At 42.0% G+C, this 22,205-nt stretch overlaps 1 protein-coding gene across 1 annotated transcript in view; it reads left to right on the forward strand.

Annotated features, from left to right (window-relative positions):
- Positions 1-22,205, forward strand: part of LOC148525214 (hemocytin-like) — a 200,258-nt gene that overhangs the window by 173,116 nt on the left and 4,937 nt on the right. The window contains exon 24 of the mRNA XM_088471025.1: positions 20,408-20,506. Within this exon, the coding sequence (XP_088327151.1) occupies positions 20,408-20,506 (99 nt within the window). The remainder of the gene's footprint in view (positions 1-20,407; positions 20,507-22,205) is intronic.

A 22,205-nucleotide genomic window follows, 5' to 3' on the forward strand; every position in this document is an offset into this window, starting at 1 on the left:
CTGTCTATGCTTATCATTACTAATGTTGGCACTACTTTTTGGGTTGACCATTTTTTTTCATTTATTTTGTATATAAAAATATACATGACATTCATTTAAATCACTTTAATGATGATAATAATAATGACTATCATTTTTAGCTGCATGATACGCTTAAATATATGTAATGATTTTCGCATAGCATACAATTTGAATTATTCTCTTTTATGCAATATTTATACACTATGCAGCTTTGTAGATATCTTAATATGAAAGGGAAATGTCTCCAATGCACCAATACTTTATTTAAGAAACTAGTGCTATCCATTGATAAATACCCACCATTGCTTGGTGGGTCATACTAAGAGGAGAAAATTAAAACCCTTACTGTGAACAGTATTGCTCACCAATTTGGGAGCTAAATAACATCATGTCTAAAACTGGTCTCAGGTTCAAACTAACATTATTGAAAATTTATGACATACAATACTGGGATAAAATAATTACAATGGCAGCAGCATGTGCAGGAGAAACTGAAGCAGGAGACGTTGTCATGTCATGTGCCGTTTGAGCTGACAACTTACTTTTCAGGAGCTTTTTGCATCTTTTAAGATCTGTAGGCCTGATTCATTACTGTACGCAACTGCGAATACGCACACAATCGGCCGATATGCATCGCAGTGCGCGAACTAGCTATTGCGATCGGGACGGTGATTGCAGAGGATGCACAGATCCATCACAGAGTGTTTGACAGGAAGTGCCGTTTGTGGGTGGTGTGCTGAACACAGGCGTGCCTGTGTGTTTGCACGCCATTTCAGGGGCATGCATAAATTATCCACTGCAATGCCACACGCAGTCTGAGGTCTCATAGCGTGTGTGGTTGTTACCAATTTCTGAGTAAGGTCAGAGCTTGTGCAAGTGTGCGTGAGGCTGCGATGGTACTCGTTTGTACTGATGGTTCCGCTATTCTGCTAAGTATTATGGATGTGTGCAATGTAAAGTGGGCGTCCTTATGTAGTGCTGAGTTTGCATTGCGATCACAATGGATTAGCATAGTATCATAGTTGAACTGCGTGCGTATGCAAAATTGCGATCCGTAATGATTCAGGCCCTGTGTCAGTTACATATGACTTGAACCTACAGTAGGATCAAGCATGGTTGCCAAAATGTACTGATCTAATTCCAAGATGTTGCAAACCCTCTGGTCCTGGGGAAGCAAAAAAAAGAACTTGATCTACAAGTCCAGCATACTTAGTGGAATTGCTTTGTTTAATCTCCTCCTTCAGCTTCTATAGCTGCTTTTCCAGTAGTTGAATTAAGAGAGTCATCTGACTCCGGCTGGCAGTGTTGGATCTTGCTTTATTAGTTATAGTTTCAAATGGTTTCAGTAGCTTGCATAAAACTGAGATTATTCACCACTGTGCTGGACTAAGGTAACATGCCACCCCTCTCCCTATCTCATGGCTTGATATGTACATTTGGATGGCTTGTTGCTGTTCCTCCAGTCACTGAAGCATATAAAGGATGATATTCTACCTGGTTTCTATTTCTTGCTTTAGTTGGTGGCATGGCAAATTAAACAGTTCGTGCAGCTGATGCAATCTTCTAAATGTGGTTGCAGAATGCTAAAAATGCCCAGAAATGTATTCTGGCCACAGACAGCAATTCCTGTACGCACTTGTCATTTTTTAAAGAAATTTTGAACCACCAAGTTTATTGTGTGTTCAAAACATGGTACGTGTTAAAACTCACCCAGTTGTAAAGCTCGTACATTGGGCCTGATTCAGACCCGCTCGCGAGCGCACAGCGCTCGCAAGTGGGTCGATGGTCCCCCACTGCGCATGCGCACACCAGAGCCGGCTCCGGTGTGTGCATGCACGAGCCCCGGAGCGAGAGAGAAATTCTCTCGCTCCGGGACTCACTACAAAAGGGGCAGCTGTCGATGTTGATCGACAGCGGGGGGGGTGGCTACACAAACGGAGGCGTTCCTGAAGGAATGCCTGCCGTTTGTGGGCGGCCCCACTGACATCACGAGTGATGTCAGTGGTGAGCTTCCGGCTCTATTAGAGCCGGAAGCTCACTGGGGCTTGCGGCAGACGAGACCCTACCACAAGGGTCTCGTCGCAAGCCGCGATGGTCGGGACCATCGCGACCATCACCTGGCTGCTCACTAAAGCTGTGGGTGGTCACCCACAGCTTAGTAAGCGGCCAGAAGGCCGGCTCAAAAAAAAAAAACGCCGCCTTGATTCAGAGCGAGCGCTCTGAAAGAGCGTCCGGCTCTGAATCAGGGCCATTGTTACTTATGTTAACACAAAAACAAATCCTGAGGATGGTCTTAGCCGGGTAAGCCATTTTGTTATCACAACCCTGAACTTTTATAAGAGATTAACACCAGTATGCTTCCTAAGGAAATCAGTGATACAGGGAGTAGCCTGCCTGTGAATGAGCTACCATTATGTGTTAGATACTGTTGCTGAAGGTGATACATCCCCTCAATACACTGTCACAGTCATGTAATCTGTAGTTTGGCCAGTTTGTGTAGTTCGACCGCTTGTCCACATATCTGTTGTTAAGTGGATAGTCAGAACAATGGCAATTTCCAGGCAAAGAATAACTTTTTGTTTAACATCCAGGTAAGGGATTGCTGTTCTGGTAAAAATAAAATTGAGATGGTATTTGGTAGCGTGGACACATGACCTCAACCAATTGCTTGAAACCTGATGCATTGATGCTGGATATTGGGCACAGATCTGATGCACACATAGCCATCATGGCGTCAGTGATCCACTGTGCAACCGGATAACAGCTCTAATACTTGGTTTCTCTTGCAAATGATTGTTTCGCAGTCAATTGTTGTTTGAAAGTACTAGTCTTCTTGGTCGCCTTCTGTGATGAAGATTCACCCCCAGCAGCAGCAGCCCTAGTGCACAAAGGGCCTGATTCAGAGCCGCTCGTAAGCGGCCGCTCGTTCGCTCCGAGCGATGTTCGCACAACTGCGCATGCGTATGGGTCATAATGCGCATGCGTCATTGCAGTCGGAAATCGTGCGCTCGTAAAACAGCGAGGGCCTGCTAATTTGAGTGACAGAATGAGGCGTTTGTGGGTGGTAACAGGGGAAGGTGCTTGAAAACGGGGAGTGGAGATCCGAACGCAGGCGTGCCAAACGGTCAAAACGGGCGTTTAATGGTTGTGCATAATTAACAAAGCAGCGTCATCGACCACGTCACTTGGTTGTCTTTTAGCCTGAACTGCTCGCAGTGATTGCGGGAAGTAAAACCTACCACAAGCACTGCGAGCAGTTCAGACGCCTTTCGATGTACTCGATTAATCTAATAAATAGCGGAGATGACATATGATGCGAACGGCAAAGGGGCGTCTTTACAAAATAGCGAGCGCATCTTTCGGACGCTCGCTCAGACATTGAGGCGTCCACAGACTGCAAAGAGCGAGCTCTCAATTTAAATATCCGGCCCCTTTTTCAGAACGAGCGTCCGCAAATAGCGACCCAAAGATTCTTCTTATCCTGAATAGAGGAGGAGCCAGTTTACCTTTGCAAATTGGATGCAGGACTACCTATATTCATTAATGAAGAGGTTGATGATGAAGGTGTTGGTGGTGGAGACCTCATGTGCTGCGATCTATCCATGCTGTTTCTAGCTGATACTGGACTGATTGTTATTATTTTAGATGATTTTCCAGATTTTGATAAATACTGTAAATTGTTGTCAGGAGTTGGTGGGCGGGGCATCTAGCATGGCCGCGTTTTAGCAGATCTCCCGAGTGCAGTAACTGAAATCTACTTTAATCCTCCACTTCTCTGGCTCTTTTGGGGCCAATCTACACTGTATTGTGCTGCTAATGTGGTGGGGATTGTCCTGGATACAATATTGCCTTGGGACATCATTTATCCACCAGAGTCCGGCCACTTGCTGTGGTGGCTTGCATGACCACCAAGTTTTGGCGCAAAACTCGGCATGCTGCCGAAGATCTTTGACTAGCTACCTGTAACTCTTCAGTCACCAGATTTTCTAGTGGCTACTCTTGGAGTAATGGCAGCCCCAGCTTTCTGAATCCCGGCATTGCGTTGGCTGTTTTCCCGATGGTGAGCTGAGTCTGGAGTCTATTTGCCATCTTACCTACCTGCTTTGTCTCCTGCTGCTCCTGACTGTCAAACATTGTTGGATTGCCTGGCCGTGACCCAGGTGCTGGGGATTACTGTTTTGCCTTTCCCCTTTACTATACATCTGCCTCCCAGTGTTTCCTCCTTGCCCGGACCGGTGTCCATGTTGAGTTCCCTGCTGCCGGCTATTATCTACTTCATTTCCGGACGGGATACTCTGCCCCACAGACCTGCTTCCGCTTTCCACGGGGTTACTTACCTGAAGCCCCCAGCGGGCGCCTCGCTCCCTCTCACTTCAGCAGTGGTGATCGCCGGGTGCCTATGGACTGGGAGCATCAAGCACTGCTGACTCTCCTCCTGACTTGACTTACTTACCCTCTGCGTGCGATTCCTGGAACAGACTGACTCCTTCATCGTCTGAGACGTACCAGTGGCTGTTACCCGATGATCTTCCCTCGCTGACGCTCCTTCGGATCCACTATCTACTGCCCACCATTTGAGCATTGGGCACCTGCTGTGTGATGAATCCCCCTGCGCCTAAGAGGTTCCAGTGACACCTGCCTTGTTGTGCCTACTTTCTACTAACACCTCCTTATATTCTTCTTTCTTTCCTTCCTTGGTCCCTTGCCTTCCGTGTGTATTATCCTTGCCTTCCCAATACCTCCCTTCCGCACCTTGTTTTTTGTTCATCCTACTTCGATTCCTTATCCCCTCCTTACCCCCCCCCCCCCAATGGTCCTGAACTTACTCCTAACGGCTTGGTGTCTGCAGCAATTGGCCTCTCTGGGACAACTGCCCTTTCTATTACAGTCTTCTCATCCACCACTACTCCCTTATCAGTATCCTCTCTACCTGGATTTTTATATTGCACCTCATATACTTCTAATACTAGGTTTGTTAAAATAGGGGTAGCTTTTATAGTGCATAGGTATTGAACAGTGGATAAGTTATCTTTTTGCTTGTATTATTTCAGCTCATTACAGCTGATATCTTAATATCCAGCTTTTCTATACTTATAGCCACACCAGGTAATTTTGTATATTTGCTATATGTATTTTAACAAGTGGTTTGACTAATTATCTCTCTTCCTACACAATTATCATTGATGTGCAACATGTTTCACTTGTAGTACATATTAGTCCTATATCCTAATGCCATTTCTAGGATTGTTATTGTGAAATCTTTAAATATGATATTATTTGTGTATTATTGGCAACCATGTATTTTCGTCTGCAACAGTGTTTTCTGTGTACTCCTCTTTCACTACTGAGTTGGCGGAAGCAATTGCCCAGATCCTGCTGCCCCATATTGACAGATGGATAGAGAAAATCATACTGAAACTAGATTATACTTTTCCTAAAGAAGAGTCACTGGCAAATTGTGCAATTACAGTTGCTGATGTTGACCCTCGTGGACTGGGAGATCGGGTCATTTCTCCTCAACACATTTCTATTCAGCAGTCCCAGTTCCTTTTTCCTAAATTCGGTGAGGTTGATAATCTTCACTACCAAAGAAACCAGAGCTCTTTTCACTCCGTAGAGACCCATGTAGAGCCAGTATGGCCTCAGATATTGGGAGTGAATTTAACTAGTGCACTTGATGCAGTGGTTGGTAGAAATGCTCCTCAATCTAACATACATAAGCTTCAGTGGCCTGAAAGCTGTAGATAATTCTGGGGTTAGAGTAACTCATTTATTGACCAATATTAGCTCTTTGATACTGTCCTCCGATACCATTTTTGCCCCTGAAGGTACCAACACTGTATATGCTCCATCCTTAGACCAGGGACCCTCAGATACTGTTATGTGAATACATTATCCTTAGCTTATACTCTATTGTCTGGCTGGTTTAAGACATACGCTTACTATTTTGACTACCTATACTCTGTTGTTTGAATATTGAGTTATCTCTCAGTATATATGCCACCTAGTTCAAGAAGATTATTAAATACTATTCTCCAATTATAGTGTTATATGCCTACACTCAAAGTGTATATTTTCTCTTGAAAGTTCATCTATTTGTATTGGCTGATTATTATTATTTGTAGTATTATCGAAAGTACGGTTTCTTCACTTTAAGATGTTTTACGAGTTAAAATTTAGATGAGGTAATGTTCATGTGCACCTTTTGAATTTTTTCTTTTAGATTCTTTGTACACTTTGGGCCTGAGTCAGACATGCTCGCTAGGCTGCTTTCGCACGCAGCTGTTCGCAGTCAAAGTATGCAAATCCCGCGATCGCTAGCAAGACATTAGCATGCCCAATATGTCTTGCCGTTCGATTGCGGTATGAAATTAGATGCCCACCAGCCTGACACAAAACGCCCACTTTCCCTTAGTAACATACGTCATCTCCAGGAAGTGTATTAAACAATTGGTAACATAGGCTGACATCGGACCCATACGCACTACTTTTAGTTGACCATACCCTACCGCAAGCTCTGCGAGTGCTGCTGTGTTTAATTCAGCCATGTGACATGTATGCTGACGATGTGTCTTAATTATGCACGCCCCTGAAATGGCGTTCCAACACACAGACACGCCTGTGTTCACACCACCACACCCCGGTTACCATCGACCACTCCCTGTCACCACCCACAAACAGTACGTCCTGTCACTCATGCTTGTGGAGCATCTGTGTACTGGCTGCAATCGCTTCCCGATCGCAGTGACAGGTTCGCGCACGTGCACTGCGTCTTGTACGCATGCGCAGATTGTAAAACATCAACAGGCTGCGTCTGAATCAGGCCTTTGTTCCTGTGTATTCCCCTTGTTAAGTTGTCTGCCCTTCCCCCCCAATACTTTGATTATAGCTATAGCCCATTTAGAGGACTTATAAAAGTTTAATAGTCTGCAATTTATACTGGCTAACTAACATTACCATATTCTCATTTTTACACATTTTAAGAGCTGTTTAAATTACCCAGAAGCTCCAATGTCATCTTTTATGTTAGGATACTGAGGTGGGCTTGCTGATAAGGAAGGGTTTTTCATGTTAAGTTATTTGTCCCCGTTCTTGTTTTGTACACTCACAATCTTTTGGTTTTGGTCTCTGGGGCCATTATATTTGAGGTGAGATCGTTTATAGTTCTCTTTTAGTATACAATATAGTGAATTGTGCAATTTCACTTTGGAGTAGTCTGTGGCAAAAGCCGTGGCTCCCTCCTTTTTGCTTTTTCTTGGTTTGGAAAATTAGAAAATGGTTGTGGAAGAAGCTTGGTATCACAATGCACTTTGTTTCAGATGTTTTGCATATTACAATTTCACTGTGAATTTTCCTTTCATGTTATATGCAATGTCTCTTATTACTCAAACTTGGCATCACATTATGCTTTATATTGTATGTTTTGCATATTACTACGATTTTATTGTGGATTTCCATTACATGTCATATGTAATGCCTTTTATGGCTTTTTGAATTGTTATCGATATCACTGTTTTATTTAGAATTTTGTACTCATTTCAACATATCTTGTGTGATGTCTTTACTAATTGTGATGTTGGATTGTGATGCTTGTTCTTCAATAAAAATAAGTTATTAAAAAAAAATATTCCAAACAGAAAAGGTGGATTTTTTGATATTTTACCCAGGCATGACAATGCACTTTTGCTTGTCAATGGCAAGAACTGCTGCCACTGGTGACTGACTTACTTTGACACAAACAACAACTTGTTTTTGAACAACAGATTCTTCTTCAACATCCTTATTAGTGTCAGATACATATTTACCCCCCTTATCCTGTTGCACTTTCAAAGTAGCATCCTCATTTTCTATGTCTAAGCCATCATCGTTATTAATTTTACTACTACTCATCCTCACATTTGCAGAGGGTTCAGAAATGGTGGAAGGAGGCTTCTCTAGGATTACAGTGTTTGAAATGTCAGACTCCCACATATCACTTGTGGATACTCTTAGGGGTAAATTTACTAAAGTGAGAGTTTTTAGAAGTGAGTTTTAAAAGTGATGTTCCCATAGCCAGGGCCATAGCTAGGGTAGTGCGGCCAGTGCCATCAGACAGGGCACCACAGTTCAGGGGGCGCTGTTTGGGCCTGTCAAATTTCTGTTTATTATCATTCTCACTTGTAACTTCCTCTTATTTTATCCCCAGCATTTCCTGGCCTCTCCTATCTCTTCCCTGGCCCTACCCCATGAGGCCATTCCCCTTTTTTGGGTGCATTATGTCCCTTTGAAAAATGAGGGGGGCGCCAATGCTCTTTCTGGCACAGGGCACCAAAAAGTCTAGTTACGGCTCTGCCCATAGCAACCAATCATAATGTAATAACCTCTAATTACAATATCTAAAACATTTCACTTCTCTGTCTTCTGGTGAAGTGGACATGCTCTGTGAAACAATTGCTCCTATATTTGAATATCCTATTTTTTTATTTAGTTTAATGCTTTATTTTTAATTTTCAATATTTGTGGTATATGTGTATTCCAAGAAAACTTTTAAAAGTTTTATTTAGTTTCAACTGACATTTTTCACTCTTTCCGATATTGTAATACAATGTAATTTATATGGAAAACTAAGCCATTGTATTTTACTCCATTATTGGGTATCTTTTAATGTCAATCAGGTTAGTTTGGATTTGAGACCAGTTTGGGGTATTATGATGTTATATGCTTTAGGATTTAAATTGTCATTTTCTCCTCTTAGTATTACCTATTAAACTTTTCACTGTACCAAGCAATTGTGAGGATTTCTCAGTGGATAGCACTATTTTGTAAAAAGCTGAGGTCTTCATGTGCTGGAGATATTTCCTTTCAGTTTTATGCACAAAGAGTTTTTTTGGGAAACTTTACTTTTTTTAAATAGTTGCAAATTATACCTGGTGGCAACTGAAATCCCTTATGGTTCTATGGGGTATATTTACTGTCTTGCAGGTTTTTAGATGTGGAGTTTTTGTCCACAGCTATTAGCAACCAATCAGATTCTAGCTATTATCTTCTAGAACACAGGTTATCAAACTCAGGGCCTGATTCTGACCTGGATGCAACACAGTGCACTTTCGCAGCCATCAGGGGCAGGGTATGCAAATTCCGTGTTCGCACGGCCAGGCTTAAGGACGCCCTCTATGTTAGAGAGAGACGGCAGAGTGAACGCTCGCCGGTGTAATGACGTCCACTTTTCTTTCTTAGCACACGTCATCTCCAGGAAGTGTATGATTATTCAGTAACATCGAGAGCCATCGGAGCTGCTCGCAGCCCTTGAGGTAGACCCTACCCCACCGCAAGCACTGCGTTCACTGCAGGCTGAAATACAACCAGGTGACGTGTACAATGATGCTTCCATGCGAATTATGCACGCCCAAAGAACGCCGTTTGAATGCTCAGACATGCCTGCGTATGTTCATCCACTTCCCCGTGTTCCAGAACCTTCCCCTGTTACCACCCACAAATGGCACTGTCACTCAAAGTAGCACTCAGTGTTTGTGCTACGAGCGCACGATTCACGATCGTAGTGACTGGCTCGCGCACGTGCATTGCGACGCATGCGCAGACAGGTGATTATCGGCCATAGCGTGCAATCGCGGCTTAGCGACCGGGTCTGAACCAGGCCCTCAGTCCTCAGGACCCCAAACAGTGCATGTTTTCCAGGTCTTCTCACAGAATAACATTTGAAATAATTAGTTCCACCTGTGGATATTTTAAAATGTGTCAGTGAGTAATGAATACACTTGTGCACCTGCTACGTGACCTAAAAAACGTGACCTGTGTGGGGTCCTGAGGACCGGGTTTGAGAACCACTGTTCTAGAAGGTGCTCCATAAATGATAAGTAGAATCTGATTGGTTGCTATGGGCAACAACTCCACTTCTAACAACCTGCACTTTAGTAAATATACCCTTAGGTAGCTTAATATACCAGTGACTCTGCATGCGATGCAAATTGTAAATTTTTTATCATTATTTATAACTACTTTTGGTGTAAATTGTGTCTAACTCTACATCCTGCAAAGAGAAGCTGACATTTTGCAGTCTGAGGGCCTGATTCACTATGGATCGCAATATTGCGTACACATGCAGTTCAACTGAGATAGCAAGCCACTCCACTGCAATCGCAATGCAAACCCAGCACTACATAAGGACGCCCACTTTACCATACGCACATCCGTAATACTTAGCAGCATAGCCAAACCATCTGTAAAATCGAGTACCATTGGACTTATTCGCACACTTGCACAATCCCTGACCTTACTCAGAAATTTCTAACAGCCACGCATGCTATGAGACCTCACACTGAGTATGGCTTCACAGAGGATAATTTATGCACGCCCCTGAAATGGCACTGGCATGCCTGCATTTATCTGACCACCTCCAAATGGAACTTCCTGTCAATCACTCTGCAATGGGTCTGCATAGCCGCTGCACAGTGGCGTATCTATAATGGGTGCAGTGTGTGCGGGGTCCAAGAGGCCCCCGCACCGAACACACTGCACCCATATTATTTTAAACTTACCTGTCCGTGGTCCCGGGTCGGGTGTCAGCACTGCTCAGAACACCGTAAAATGGCCGCCGCATGCGCAGCAGACTCCGGGCACACTCTTGTGCCCGGAGTCTACTAAGGTTCCGGTGGCTGTCTAGCCGCGTCAGTCGGCTGCCGGCCACCGGGGATAGAGAAGGGGGCCCTGCTCAGGAAGTGCACATGGGCCCCCTCTTCTCTTAAGATGCCCCTGCCGCTGCGTTCACAGTTATAATTGCAGCTGCTGGTTCGGGCACGCACACTGCGATGCATGCGCAGTGCAAAACAATCGTCCGATTGCATGCGTATTAGCAACTGCGATCCAAGCTGAATCAGGCCCTGAACCATATCAACACAATAAATTAATATTGTTTCAACACAGAAAAATGTCTACTGCCAGTTAAGGGTATACACTGTAACATTCCATAGTAATCAGAATTATCTAATGTATAAATTAGTCTTAATCCCTTTTTCTGTTTCTTGTTTACAGGCTGGTGGCATTTTGATAATTGATAAGTGTACAACCTACACTTGTAAAGTAATAAAGAATGTATATATCATAGTTGAAAAACAACAGATCTGTCAATTTAACAATCAAAATGATTGTAAACCTGTAAGTTATATTGAAATATTAAAAGCACAATTTATATCTCCTTTATGTCAATGTGAAAGCTCCTTTGTTATAATATTAAAATATAATTATTTACTAAAATTATTTCACTGCTACTCACATGAACTGTTTATGCAAATGAAATGTTTATTTATTTTACATGGAAATGCCAGATAATAACTTGAAATAGATGAAAAATCTCTGAAATAACTCTTTTTTTCCCTTTATAGATAATGTGCTTTTATATAGTACACTATGCACTATACTGTAAGTGTAAAATTATTTTGCATTGTCCACTAAGAGAAGAACATTAAAACAACATGCAGTACGTTCAGGGCTGCCGAGACTTAGGGTGGGCCCAGGTACTGATGGGACATGGCCGCTGGAAGAGGGCATGGCCATGTATATATTACTATATATTACTATGGTGCGCACCAATACTGAGCAGCAGTGCACAGATCAAAGGGCATGATGGAGGCATTGCAAGGGGGTCACGGATATGTCTCCCCTGTACAAAGGCACATGAGTAGATAATTTGTTGTTTTGGCTCCCCTGAGTATGTGCAAATTTGGTGGTCCAGCTTGTAAGTCATTCTACATAATACACCCAGGCAGCTGGGAGTACTATGCTTATAAGAGCTTGTAAGTCAGAAGAACTGAATAAAGGAAGCTGTTGGGTAGTAAGTATAGCTCAGTATGCAACGTGACTGACAATACTTTTTTTTATATACAGCAAAGACTATGTTATGGTAGACTCCCCACAGAAAAGAGCATAGAATAATATAAGGTTTTTTTAGCTTTCCCAGAGCCGCTCGCAAGCGACTCAATGTTTCCCCACTGCGCATGCGCCGCGTCCGGTGTGCACATGCGCGAGCCCCGTCCAGCGACTGAAGCTCAGTCGCTTACAGGACGGGGCGGCTGTTGATGGTGAGTGACAGCTCTTTGTGACAGAGCTTTGACAGCCATTTTCAGGGATCCCTGCAAAATCTACTGTAAGTATTGCAAGACATTTGTAGAATGACAAAATGAAAAATAAATATGGTCCCCAATGGTCTGGCTTCTAGAAAATTAATGTCTTAACTGATAATGTGGTTGATTTCAGACAACACAAAATGCATTGTTTCTGAACTTCTTATACTGCTGCAGACCTCTGTGCTAAACAAATGCAACACAGGAGGAATCGGTCATGTTAGAGGGTCAGGCTACACCTTACAACCGAATTTTAGCACAATGTCAAGAATATATATATATATGTGGGTGCCTGTGTGTGTATATATATATATATGTGGGTGCCTGTGTGTATATATATATATATATATGTGGGTGCCTGTGTGTATATATATATATATATGTGGGTGCCTGTGTGTATATATATATATATATGTGGGTGCCTGTGTGTGTATATATATATATATATGTGGGTGCCTGTGTGTATATATATATATATATATGTGGGTGCCTGTGTGTGTATATATATATATATATGTGGGTGCCTGTGTGTGTATATATATATATATATGTGGGTGCCTGTGTGTGTATATATATATATATATGTGGGTGCCTGTGTGTATATATATATATATATGTGGGTGCCTGTGTGTATATATATATATATATATGTGGGTGCCTGTGTGTATATATATATATATATATATGTGGGTGCCTGTGTGTATATATATATATATATATGTGGGTGCCTGTGTGTGTATATATATATATATATGTGGGTGCCTGTGTGTGTATATATATATATATGTGGGTGCCTGTGTGTGTATATATATATATATATGTGGGTGCCTGTGTGTGTATATATATATATATGTGGGTGCCTGTGTGTGTATATATATATATATATGTGGGTGCCTGTGTGTGTATATATATATATATGTGGGTGCCTGTGTGTGTATATATATATATATATGTGGGTGCCTGTGTGTGTATATATATATATATATGTGGGTGCCTGTGTGTGTATATATATATATATGTGGGTGCCTGTGTGTATATATATATATATATGTGGGTGCCTGTGTGTATATATATATATATATGTGGGTGCCTGTGTGTATATATATATATATATGTGGGTGCCTGTGTGTGTATATATATATATATGTGGGTGCCTGTGTGTGTATATATATATATATATGTGGGTGCCTGTGTGTATATATATATATATATGTGGGTGCCTGTGTGTGTATATATATATATATGTGGGTGCCTGTGTGTATATATATATATATATATGTGGGTGCCTGTGTGTGTATATATATATATATATGTGGGTGCCTGTGTGTGTATATATATATATATATATGTGGGTGCCTGTGTGTGTATATATATATATATATATGTGGGTGCCTGTGTGTGTATATATATATATATGTGGGTGCCTGTGTGTATATATATATATATGTGGGTGCCTGTGTGTGTATATATATATATATATGTGGGTGCCTGTGTGTGTATATATATATATATATGTGGGTGCCTGTGTGTGTATATATATATATATGTGGGTGCCTGTGTGTATATATATATATATATGTGGGTGCCTGTGTGTGTATATATATATATATATGTGGGTGCCTGTGTGTGTATATATATATATATATATATATATATATGTGGGTATATATATATATATATATATATCAGCTGATGTGCCCAGATTCACCCAGGTAATCTTTAGATATTTTAATTTCCTTCATACCATCTTAACTTATATGCTTAGTTTATTTTATGAACATACAAATTACAGAATACCACTCTACTAGCTCTTGATAGACCACAGTTGATGCTGTAATTTTCTTCAATTTTGTATAATACTCTCCACCTCACAGAGAGGATATGTATCACACCTCAGTATTTTGGGCACAACCGGAAAAAGAGGGGGAAAAATCGATACTTATAGAGTAATATTGTCTAATACAGAAACACATTTATTACAATGTAAAAACAAATCATTTAAACATCACGATAAAATATCAGACATCCACATCCTAAACTGTATTCATGAAAAGCTGGAATAATGACCAATTACCGGCTATAGGAGAGATCTGGAAACGGTCAGTTCTTATAAGCGTGTGTTGCAAGAGTACCTCCCCGTCTGCAGCAACAGGTTCTCCTGACTTCAATTCGCCACCATAGACTCCGGACTTGTCCACAACAGTCGCCGTCCAATGTTTACCAGTTCCGTGAGCATCCATGCGTTCTGAAGTCAGGAGAACTCATTGCTGCAGCCGGGGACCTGGTTACCTCCTGGTTACCTGCTTGACAGATTTAGTTTTTACAATTTTGTCCTGACAAAGTTGTGTATTTCTGTCAGTGAGGCAATGATGTGCTGCTTTTCTTTGAGCAGTGTTTCTGTGATAGATGTTATTGTTTACACTTGTGGAGTGATACAGCTATAGCTTTGTGATGGGATTTTGATGACATTATGGGGACTGTGGAAATTATCGAGGCAGAATTGTAACCAGGAAATATCAGTGATAAGGCCCTGAGCCTTAATTTTTACATTTTGTAAAAAGGGATGATGAATAGACCCCTAATCACTTGTTTGGTGCTCAGAATCAGTTTCACTGCTTCACTTTAAATACCACATAACCGATTCCCACTGTCACAACCTTGTTGATTGAGCTGACACCTGGGGGTATATTTACTAAAGTGCGGGTTTTTAGAAATGGAGATGTTGCATATAGGCTCACTGAGAGGAGCTTGCAGACTAAAGTGAATTGTGAGTTTGTGAGTTTGAATCAGAAGCAGGTGAGTTAGAATACAGAAAAAGGTGAGTTATTATACACAAACAGTAACACATATTTCCGATACCACTTACATCTGAGATAATGTTTAGCCTAGTGCAGTGCAGGGGATGTAATGCATTTGTTTTGCAGGAAGAATGATGGAGACTCAGCAGCTGTCCAAATGTAAGCTATTTTCTCTGCTGCAGGAGGAGATAGCAAAACTGCATGCTGAGATGTGTAGGATGTCTGTGTCCTTGAGGCCACCACTGCCTCAGAGAGCCCCCAGAAGACATACTGCCAGGACTACTGTGGGCTCTGAAAGGCAGATATTTCCAAAGGGACACAGACACCTCCCACAAGCTCTGAAACTGCACAACTCATATGCTGCTCTTGCAGGGCTGGAAGGTACAGCTAATATAGGCAATACAGAACAGTCTTCCACTGACTATAAAAAAAGGAATAGGAACAGGAGAATTACATCTGCAAAAAGGACTACACTTCTCTTCGAGATTCCATTATTAGAGGAGTACATCTGGGAAACACTGCTGAAGTAGAGAGACAAGTAAGGTGTTTAACTGGAGCCACAGCTCCAAGGGATAAAGAGCACATGCTGAGAATTGTGAAGGCAGCAAGAAAAGATGGAGAGGTGGATGTCATTGTCCACCTAGGGACCAATGACCTGGCCAATGCTGAAGTCATGGCAGTAAAAGATGAATTCAGGAAGTTAGGGACTGCTCTAACCACTGTAACTTTTTCCAAAGTATTGCCAGTACACAGAGGGGGAGATAGAAATCATTGCATCAGAAACTTCAATGTTTGGTTACAGAAGTGGTATTATGAGGAGGGATTTGAATTGACAATCCATAGCCACGCCATCTGGCAAGATAGAAGCTTTTACAAATATGATTGCCTGCACCCATCTTCAAAAGGAACTAGAATACTGAGTGAACAGTTTGATAGTTTCACCAAGAACTATTTAAACTAGAAGAGGGGGACAGTGAACCAAACAAGAAAAATAAATTTGCTCCCCCAATAAAGAGGTATTACTTCTGCTGGCAAAAATATGATGGACTGCACCCATCTTCAAAAGGAACTAGAATACTGAGTGAACAGTTTGAAAGTTTCACCAATAACTATTTAAACTAGAAGAGGGGGACAGTGAACCAAGCAAGAAAAAATAATTCTGCTCCCCAAACCAAGAGGTATTATTTCTGCTGGCAAATGGAACAGGAAGCATATCCATGGCAACAGAAGATAATTCAGAACAAAACCAAATAAACATACAGTAGGCAGAGAGATGAACATACCTAGGAACAGGAGAAATAAGCAAACAAATAAAACTCTAAGAGCAATGTGTGCAAATGCTAGGAGCTTAGGAAATAAAATCCCCAAACTAATTGCAATAATGACAAGGGATCATCTGGATATTATGGCTATTACGGAGTCATGGTGCAATGAAAATCATCACTGGGACATAGCTATGCCGGGATATAGTTAATTTAGGAAGAACAGAATGGGAAGAATAGGAGGAGGAGTAGCTATGTATGTCAAGGAAAGCATAAATACTATGTTAACACATAGTATTGAAGGAAAAACCAAGTCCCTTTGGGTGACTATAGAAACTGGGGAGAAAGTGATTGTTCATATTGAGGTGATCTACAGACCACCAGGTCAGGAAGAGGAACTGGATAATTAAACTATTGCAGGACATCACTAAAATGGCATTAAAAGGAGAGGTTATAATCATGGGATATTTTAATTAGCCGATATAAAATGGAAGGTGTCTGTGGCAAGTTCCACTAGAAATAGGGACATCCTGAATTAATTTCAGGGAGCCTCCCTCCAGAAATAGGTGAGGGAGCCCACTCGGAAAGATGCAATATTAGACTTATCGCATACAAATGGAGACAAAATATCTGATGTAAAAGTGGGAGAAAACCTGGGATCCAGTGATCATCAAGCAGTATGGTTCAGAATAAAGACAGATACTGACTCACCCCATACAAAAACAAAGGTGTTAGATTTTAGGAAGGCTGATTTTGCAGGGATGGGAAGATGTGTAAGCAAATCTTTGGCAGAGTGAAGGAACTTGAAAGGAGTGCAGGAGAGGTGGGAAAATGTAAAAAGTGCAATATTAAAGGCAACAGACATTTGTATCAAAAGGGTTAGGAAAACCACAAGGAAAAGGAAGCCAGTGTGGTTTGGGAAAGAGGTAGCAAGTATTGTGAAAGCAAAAAAGATGGCCTTTAGGATATACAAGCAGACACAAAATAATGAGGACAAAGAGCTGTATCTTGTAAAACAGAAGGAGGTTAAGAAAGTAATCAGATGTGCAAAGGCAAAAGCTGAGGAGAAGATGGCACAGTCAGTGGGTAAAGGGGGCAAAACGTTTTTTAAGTATATAATCGAAAGGAGAAAAACAAAAGGTGAAATAAAAAGACTAAAGCCAGAAAGAGGGAGTCTTGTTGGGGAAGACAATGTAATAGCTGATCATCTTAATAATAATTTTTGTTCAGTATTCACTACTGAAAGAGAGGGAAAGGGGCCACAGTTAAGTTGCAGGAGTAATCAGAAAAATGAAGTAGGAACAATCACATTTACAGAGGAGAAGACCCTAACAGAACTCTCAAAACTGAAAGTGGATAAACCAATGGGGCCAGATGGGATACATCCAAGGATACTAAAAGAGCTTAAAGGGGTGCTGGTAACACCATTAACAGAATGATTCAACCAATCACTAGCTACTGGAGTAATTCCAGAGGACTGAAAAAGAGCAAACATTGTCCCACTGCACAAAAGTGGAAGCAAGGAAGAGGTAAGCAACTACCGACCAGTGAGCCTTACATCAGTAGTAGGGAAATTGAGGGAAACACTCTTAAAATAAATTTTCTAAGGAAATAGATAAAGTGGGGGCAATAGATATAGCTTATCTAGACTTTAGTAAGGCTTTTGACACTGTTCGACATCACAGACTGTTAAATAAACTGGAAAGCATGGGATTGGATACAAAGATAGTTGAATGGATAAGATCATGGCTGCAGGATAGGAAACAGAGAGTTGTAGTAAATGGAGTGCAGTCTCAAGAGGGAAATGTTACCAGTGGAGTACCTCAGGGATCTGTACTTGGACCAGTGTTTTTTAATATCTTTATTTGTGACATTGCAAATGGTATTGATGGGAAAGTACAGTATGCCTTTTTGCAGATGACACAAAGGTATACAACAGAGTAGACACATCAGGAGGGGTAAAAAAATTATTGATGATCTAGGTAGACTAGAGGAATGGTCAAGAACGGGGCAACTACAGTTTAATGCCAAAAAATGCAAGATCATGCACTTGGGTCTCAAAACTCCAAAGACTAAATATAGTATTAATGGCACTATACTGGAAAGTACTGAAGAGGAAAGGGATCTAGGAGTCACTATTTCAGGTGACTTAAAGGCAAGAAAACATTGTAACAAAGCAATGAGGAAGGCAAGTCAGATGCTTGGTTGCACAGGGAGAGGAATCAGTAGCAGAAAGAAAGAAGTGATAATACCACTGTATAGGTTATTGGTACATCCTCATCTCAAATACTGTGTTCAGTTCTGGAGGCCATATCTCCAGAAGGATATTAATACATTAGAGACTATACAAAGAAGGGCAACTAAAATGGGGCAAAGTCTACACCGCAAAACATACCAGGAAAGGCTAAAAGATCTTAATATGTATAGTTTGGAGCAGAGAAGGGAAAGGAGGGACATGATAGAAATGTTCAAATATATAAAGGGTTTTAACAAGGTAAAGGAAGGAGACATTCTTCAAAGAAAGTATTAGAACAAGAGGACATGTTCTGAAACTGGAGGGTGGTAGGTTCAGAGGAAATTTGAGGAAAACTTACTTCATAGAAAGGGTAGTGGACAAGTGGAAAAGCCTCCCATCAGAGGTGGTAGAGGCTAAGACAGTAGAGCAATTTAAACATGCATGGGATAGACATTAGGATATCCTTCAGAAGAAGTAAAGGGGCCTATCCATTAGACAACTTTTTGAACAATACGACCAAAACCAGGAGGTTTTATTCGGAACGTTCAGAAAGTCGGCTAATGTATTGCTGGCAAGCACCAGCGATGCTCGTGCACGCTGGGTCCTTGCCGACTATCTGTGGAACATGCTCGTTAACTTGATGACGAGCGTCAGGTTCACATGTTCACAAATAGGAGGTCGGTCTCCTGCAATGAATGACGTTCAGTGAACGCTGTTCAGTGCGGGCACCGCACCCAGCGACCTGAAGGACTGAACGCTAGATGTTCAGTTTTTCAGGTCGCCTAATGGATAGGCCCCTTAAGGATCAATAAGGGTTGAGGTAACAATATGTTTAAAAATGGGGCAGACTAGATGGGCAAAGTGGTTCTTATCTGCCGTCAAATTCTATGTTTCTAACTACTGTAATCATATTTTAGCTATTATCTTCTAGGAATGCAGTCGGGAAGCCGAGTGCCTAAATACCGGCAGCCGGCTTCCCGACAGTCTTATACCGGCAAGGGTGAAATGCCGGGCGTCTAGATGTAGACGCCCGCATTTCCCCGACGCCGGGAGCCCGGCGCCTGGCATCCCGATCGGAGAGGATGCCGGGCGCCGCGAGCGGACAGCCGCGGGGGGGAGGGTTAGGTTTAGGGCTCCCGGGGGGGACTTAGGGTTAGGCACCCCCCCGGGAGGGTTAGGGTTAGGCTAGGGGGAGGGAGGGTTAGGGTTAGGCACCCCCGGGGGGGACTTAGGGTTAGGCACCCCCCCGGGGGACTTAGGTTTAGGCAGCGGGGAAGGGGGTGGTTAGGGTTAGGCACTTGGGGGGAAAGTTAGGGTTAGGCACCCCTAAGGATAGGGTTAGGGGGTTTAGGTTAGATCAGTAGATACTCACCTATCCACGATCGGGATTTCCAGTGCTGTCGGGCTTCCACTGCTCGGAACTCTGCTCTTGTCGGGCTGCATGCGGCCGGCGGTATTGTATACCCATTCCATCTTCTAGAAGCTGCTAGATAAATATTAAGTAGAATCTGATTGATTGCTCTGGGCAACATCTCCACTTCTAAAAACCCGCACTTTAGTAAATATGCATTCTATTATTTTTAAGGAAGTGCATAGAAGCTGCTATATCTATATATTCCTATTATTTCTATCTATCTATCCATCTATCTATCTATATATATATATTTCTTATAGAAGGTATATTTTACTGCCAATACGTTCATTTATGGTTTATTATATTATATTAGATAGATAGATAGATAAATAGATAGATAGATAGATAGATAGATAGATAGATAGATAGATATATATTGGTAAATTTTCCCGATTGCTCCCCTTCCTCCAATTCACAATTTAAAATTTTATTTTCCAGACTCATTACTGACAACTTAATTAATGAAGTTTGGTTTAAGGACAGCCAACAACAGAAAGCAGAAACGAAAACATAGAAAATGTTAATTAGTGAAGCAAATATTTGTCCTTTTCTTCCAACAGGGTGAAACTTATACCGATATTCCTGGTCAGTGCTGTGGAAAATGTGTACCAAAGTTTTGCGTGTTTACTGATACCAATGGAGTGCTTCAAACTTTAGCGGTATATTTTGAATATTATTATTTAATTATATATGTGGTACAAGTGTTCAGGTTAAGATGGGGAATAACTACACATATTAATGAATTAACTTTATGTAAATTAAAGGTTATATTGGTAAATATATATACTGTAATGACAATAATGTTTTGCATAATAATCGATAGAAATGCATGAATAATCATGGATGGTCATATAAAGCTTTCATTTATTATATTTTGTTAAAGGTTTTGTAGGCACCCCTGGCTTTGGCAGCAAAATAAATAAAACAAGAAACAGACATGCAAGTGATCAGTACACTGGGCCTGATTCAGAGCTGCTTGTAAGTGGGCGCTCGTTCGCTCCGAGCGATGTTCGCACATCTGCGCATGCGTATGGGTCGTAATGTGCATGCGCCAACCAGTCAGTGCGGTTGGAAATCGTGTGCTCGCAAAATAGCGAGTGCCTGCTAATTTGAGTGACAGGATGAGGCGTTTGTGGGTGGTAACAGGGGAAGGTGCTTGAAAACGGGGAGTGGAGATCCGAACACAGGCGTGCCAAACGGTCAAAACGGGCATTTTAAGGGTGTGCATAATTAACAAAGCAGCGTCATCGACCACATCACTTGGTTGTCTTTTAGCCTGAACTGCTCGCATGATTGCGGTAGGAAAATGCTACCACAAGAATAGCGAGCAGTTCATACGCATTTCGATGTACTCGATTAATCTAATAAATAGCGGAGATGACGTATGATGCGAGCGGCCAAGGGGCGTCTTTACAAAATAGCGAGCGCATGTTTCGGATGCGAGCGGCCAAGGGGCGTCTTTACAAAATAGCGAGCGCATGTTTCGGATGCTCGCTCAGACATAGAGGCGTCAACAGACCGCAAAGAGCGAGCGCTCAATTTAAATAGCCAGCCCCTTTTTCAGAACGAGCGAGCGCAAATAGCGTCCAGCTCTGAATCAGGCCCACAGTGCACTCATCTGCAAAAAAAGCTTCCGAAAATATTATCATTTTCAAAGAACGTAAATCGGTGATGGGAAATGGGAAACGTAAATGGTTGATGGGAGTGATGGGAAACATAGAGCAATAAAAGACAACAATTACTTTGTACAACAAAGTTTGTGCTACCGATCTTAAATGTAAGATTTGAACTTAGATTTGCAGTCAGATAAGGAGGGATCAGATGTAGTAGAGTTCCAGAGGTTAAGACCACACGAGAAGAAGGATTTCGAAGGTTGATTTGAAAGTAACCATTAATCCGTTTAGGGAAATAAAATATAGAGGGATAGATGACAATAGTGTTTTACAAGTGAGTAATAAAAGGACTGTGTCACAAACATGGAATTTAGGAGCTGTGTTCCCGGACTGGGCCTTGGATCTGTATTATTTGGCGCAGACGCTCGCTGGAGGAGGCTTGGCTTAATGAAGTTTCTCCGCATGAGAGGGTGCAGCGAACTGACAGGAGTTTGAGGAATGCGGCAGTAACGAGATAGCTAGGAAGCTACGTGGAGCGGCTGGATAGCCTAGGGTAGACGTTGGTAGCTGAGTGGCTATGTGGAGCGGCTGGATAGCAGTGGGTAGACGTAGGTAGCTGAGTGGCTACGTAGAGCGGCTGGATAGCCGTGGGTAGACGTTGGTAGCTGAGTGGCTACGTGGAGCGGCTGGATAGCCGTGGGTAGATGTTGGTAGCTGAGTGGCTACTTGGAGCGGCTGGTTAGCC

Source organism: Taudactylus pleione, unplaced genomic scaffold, assembly GCF_031769625.1.
Source record: "Taudactylus pleione unplaced genomic scaffold, aTauple2 ptg000109l, whole genome shotgun sequence".
NCBI lineage: Eukaryota > Metazoa > Chordata > Amphibia > Anura > Myobatrachidae > Taudactylus > Taudactylus pleione.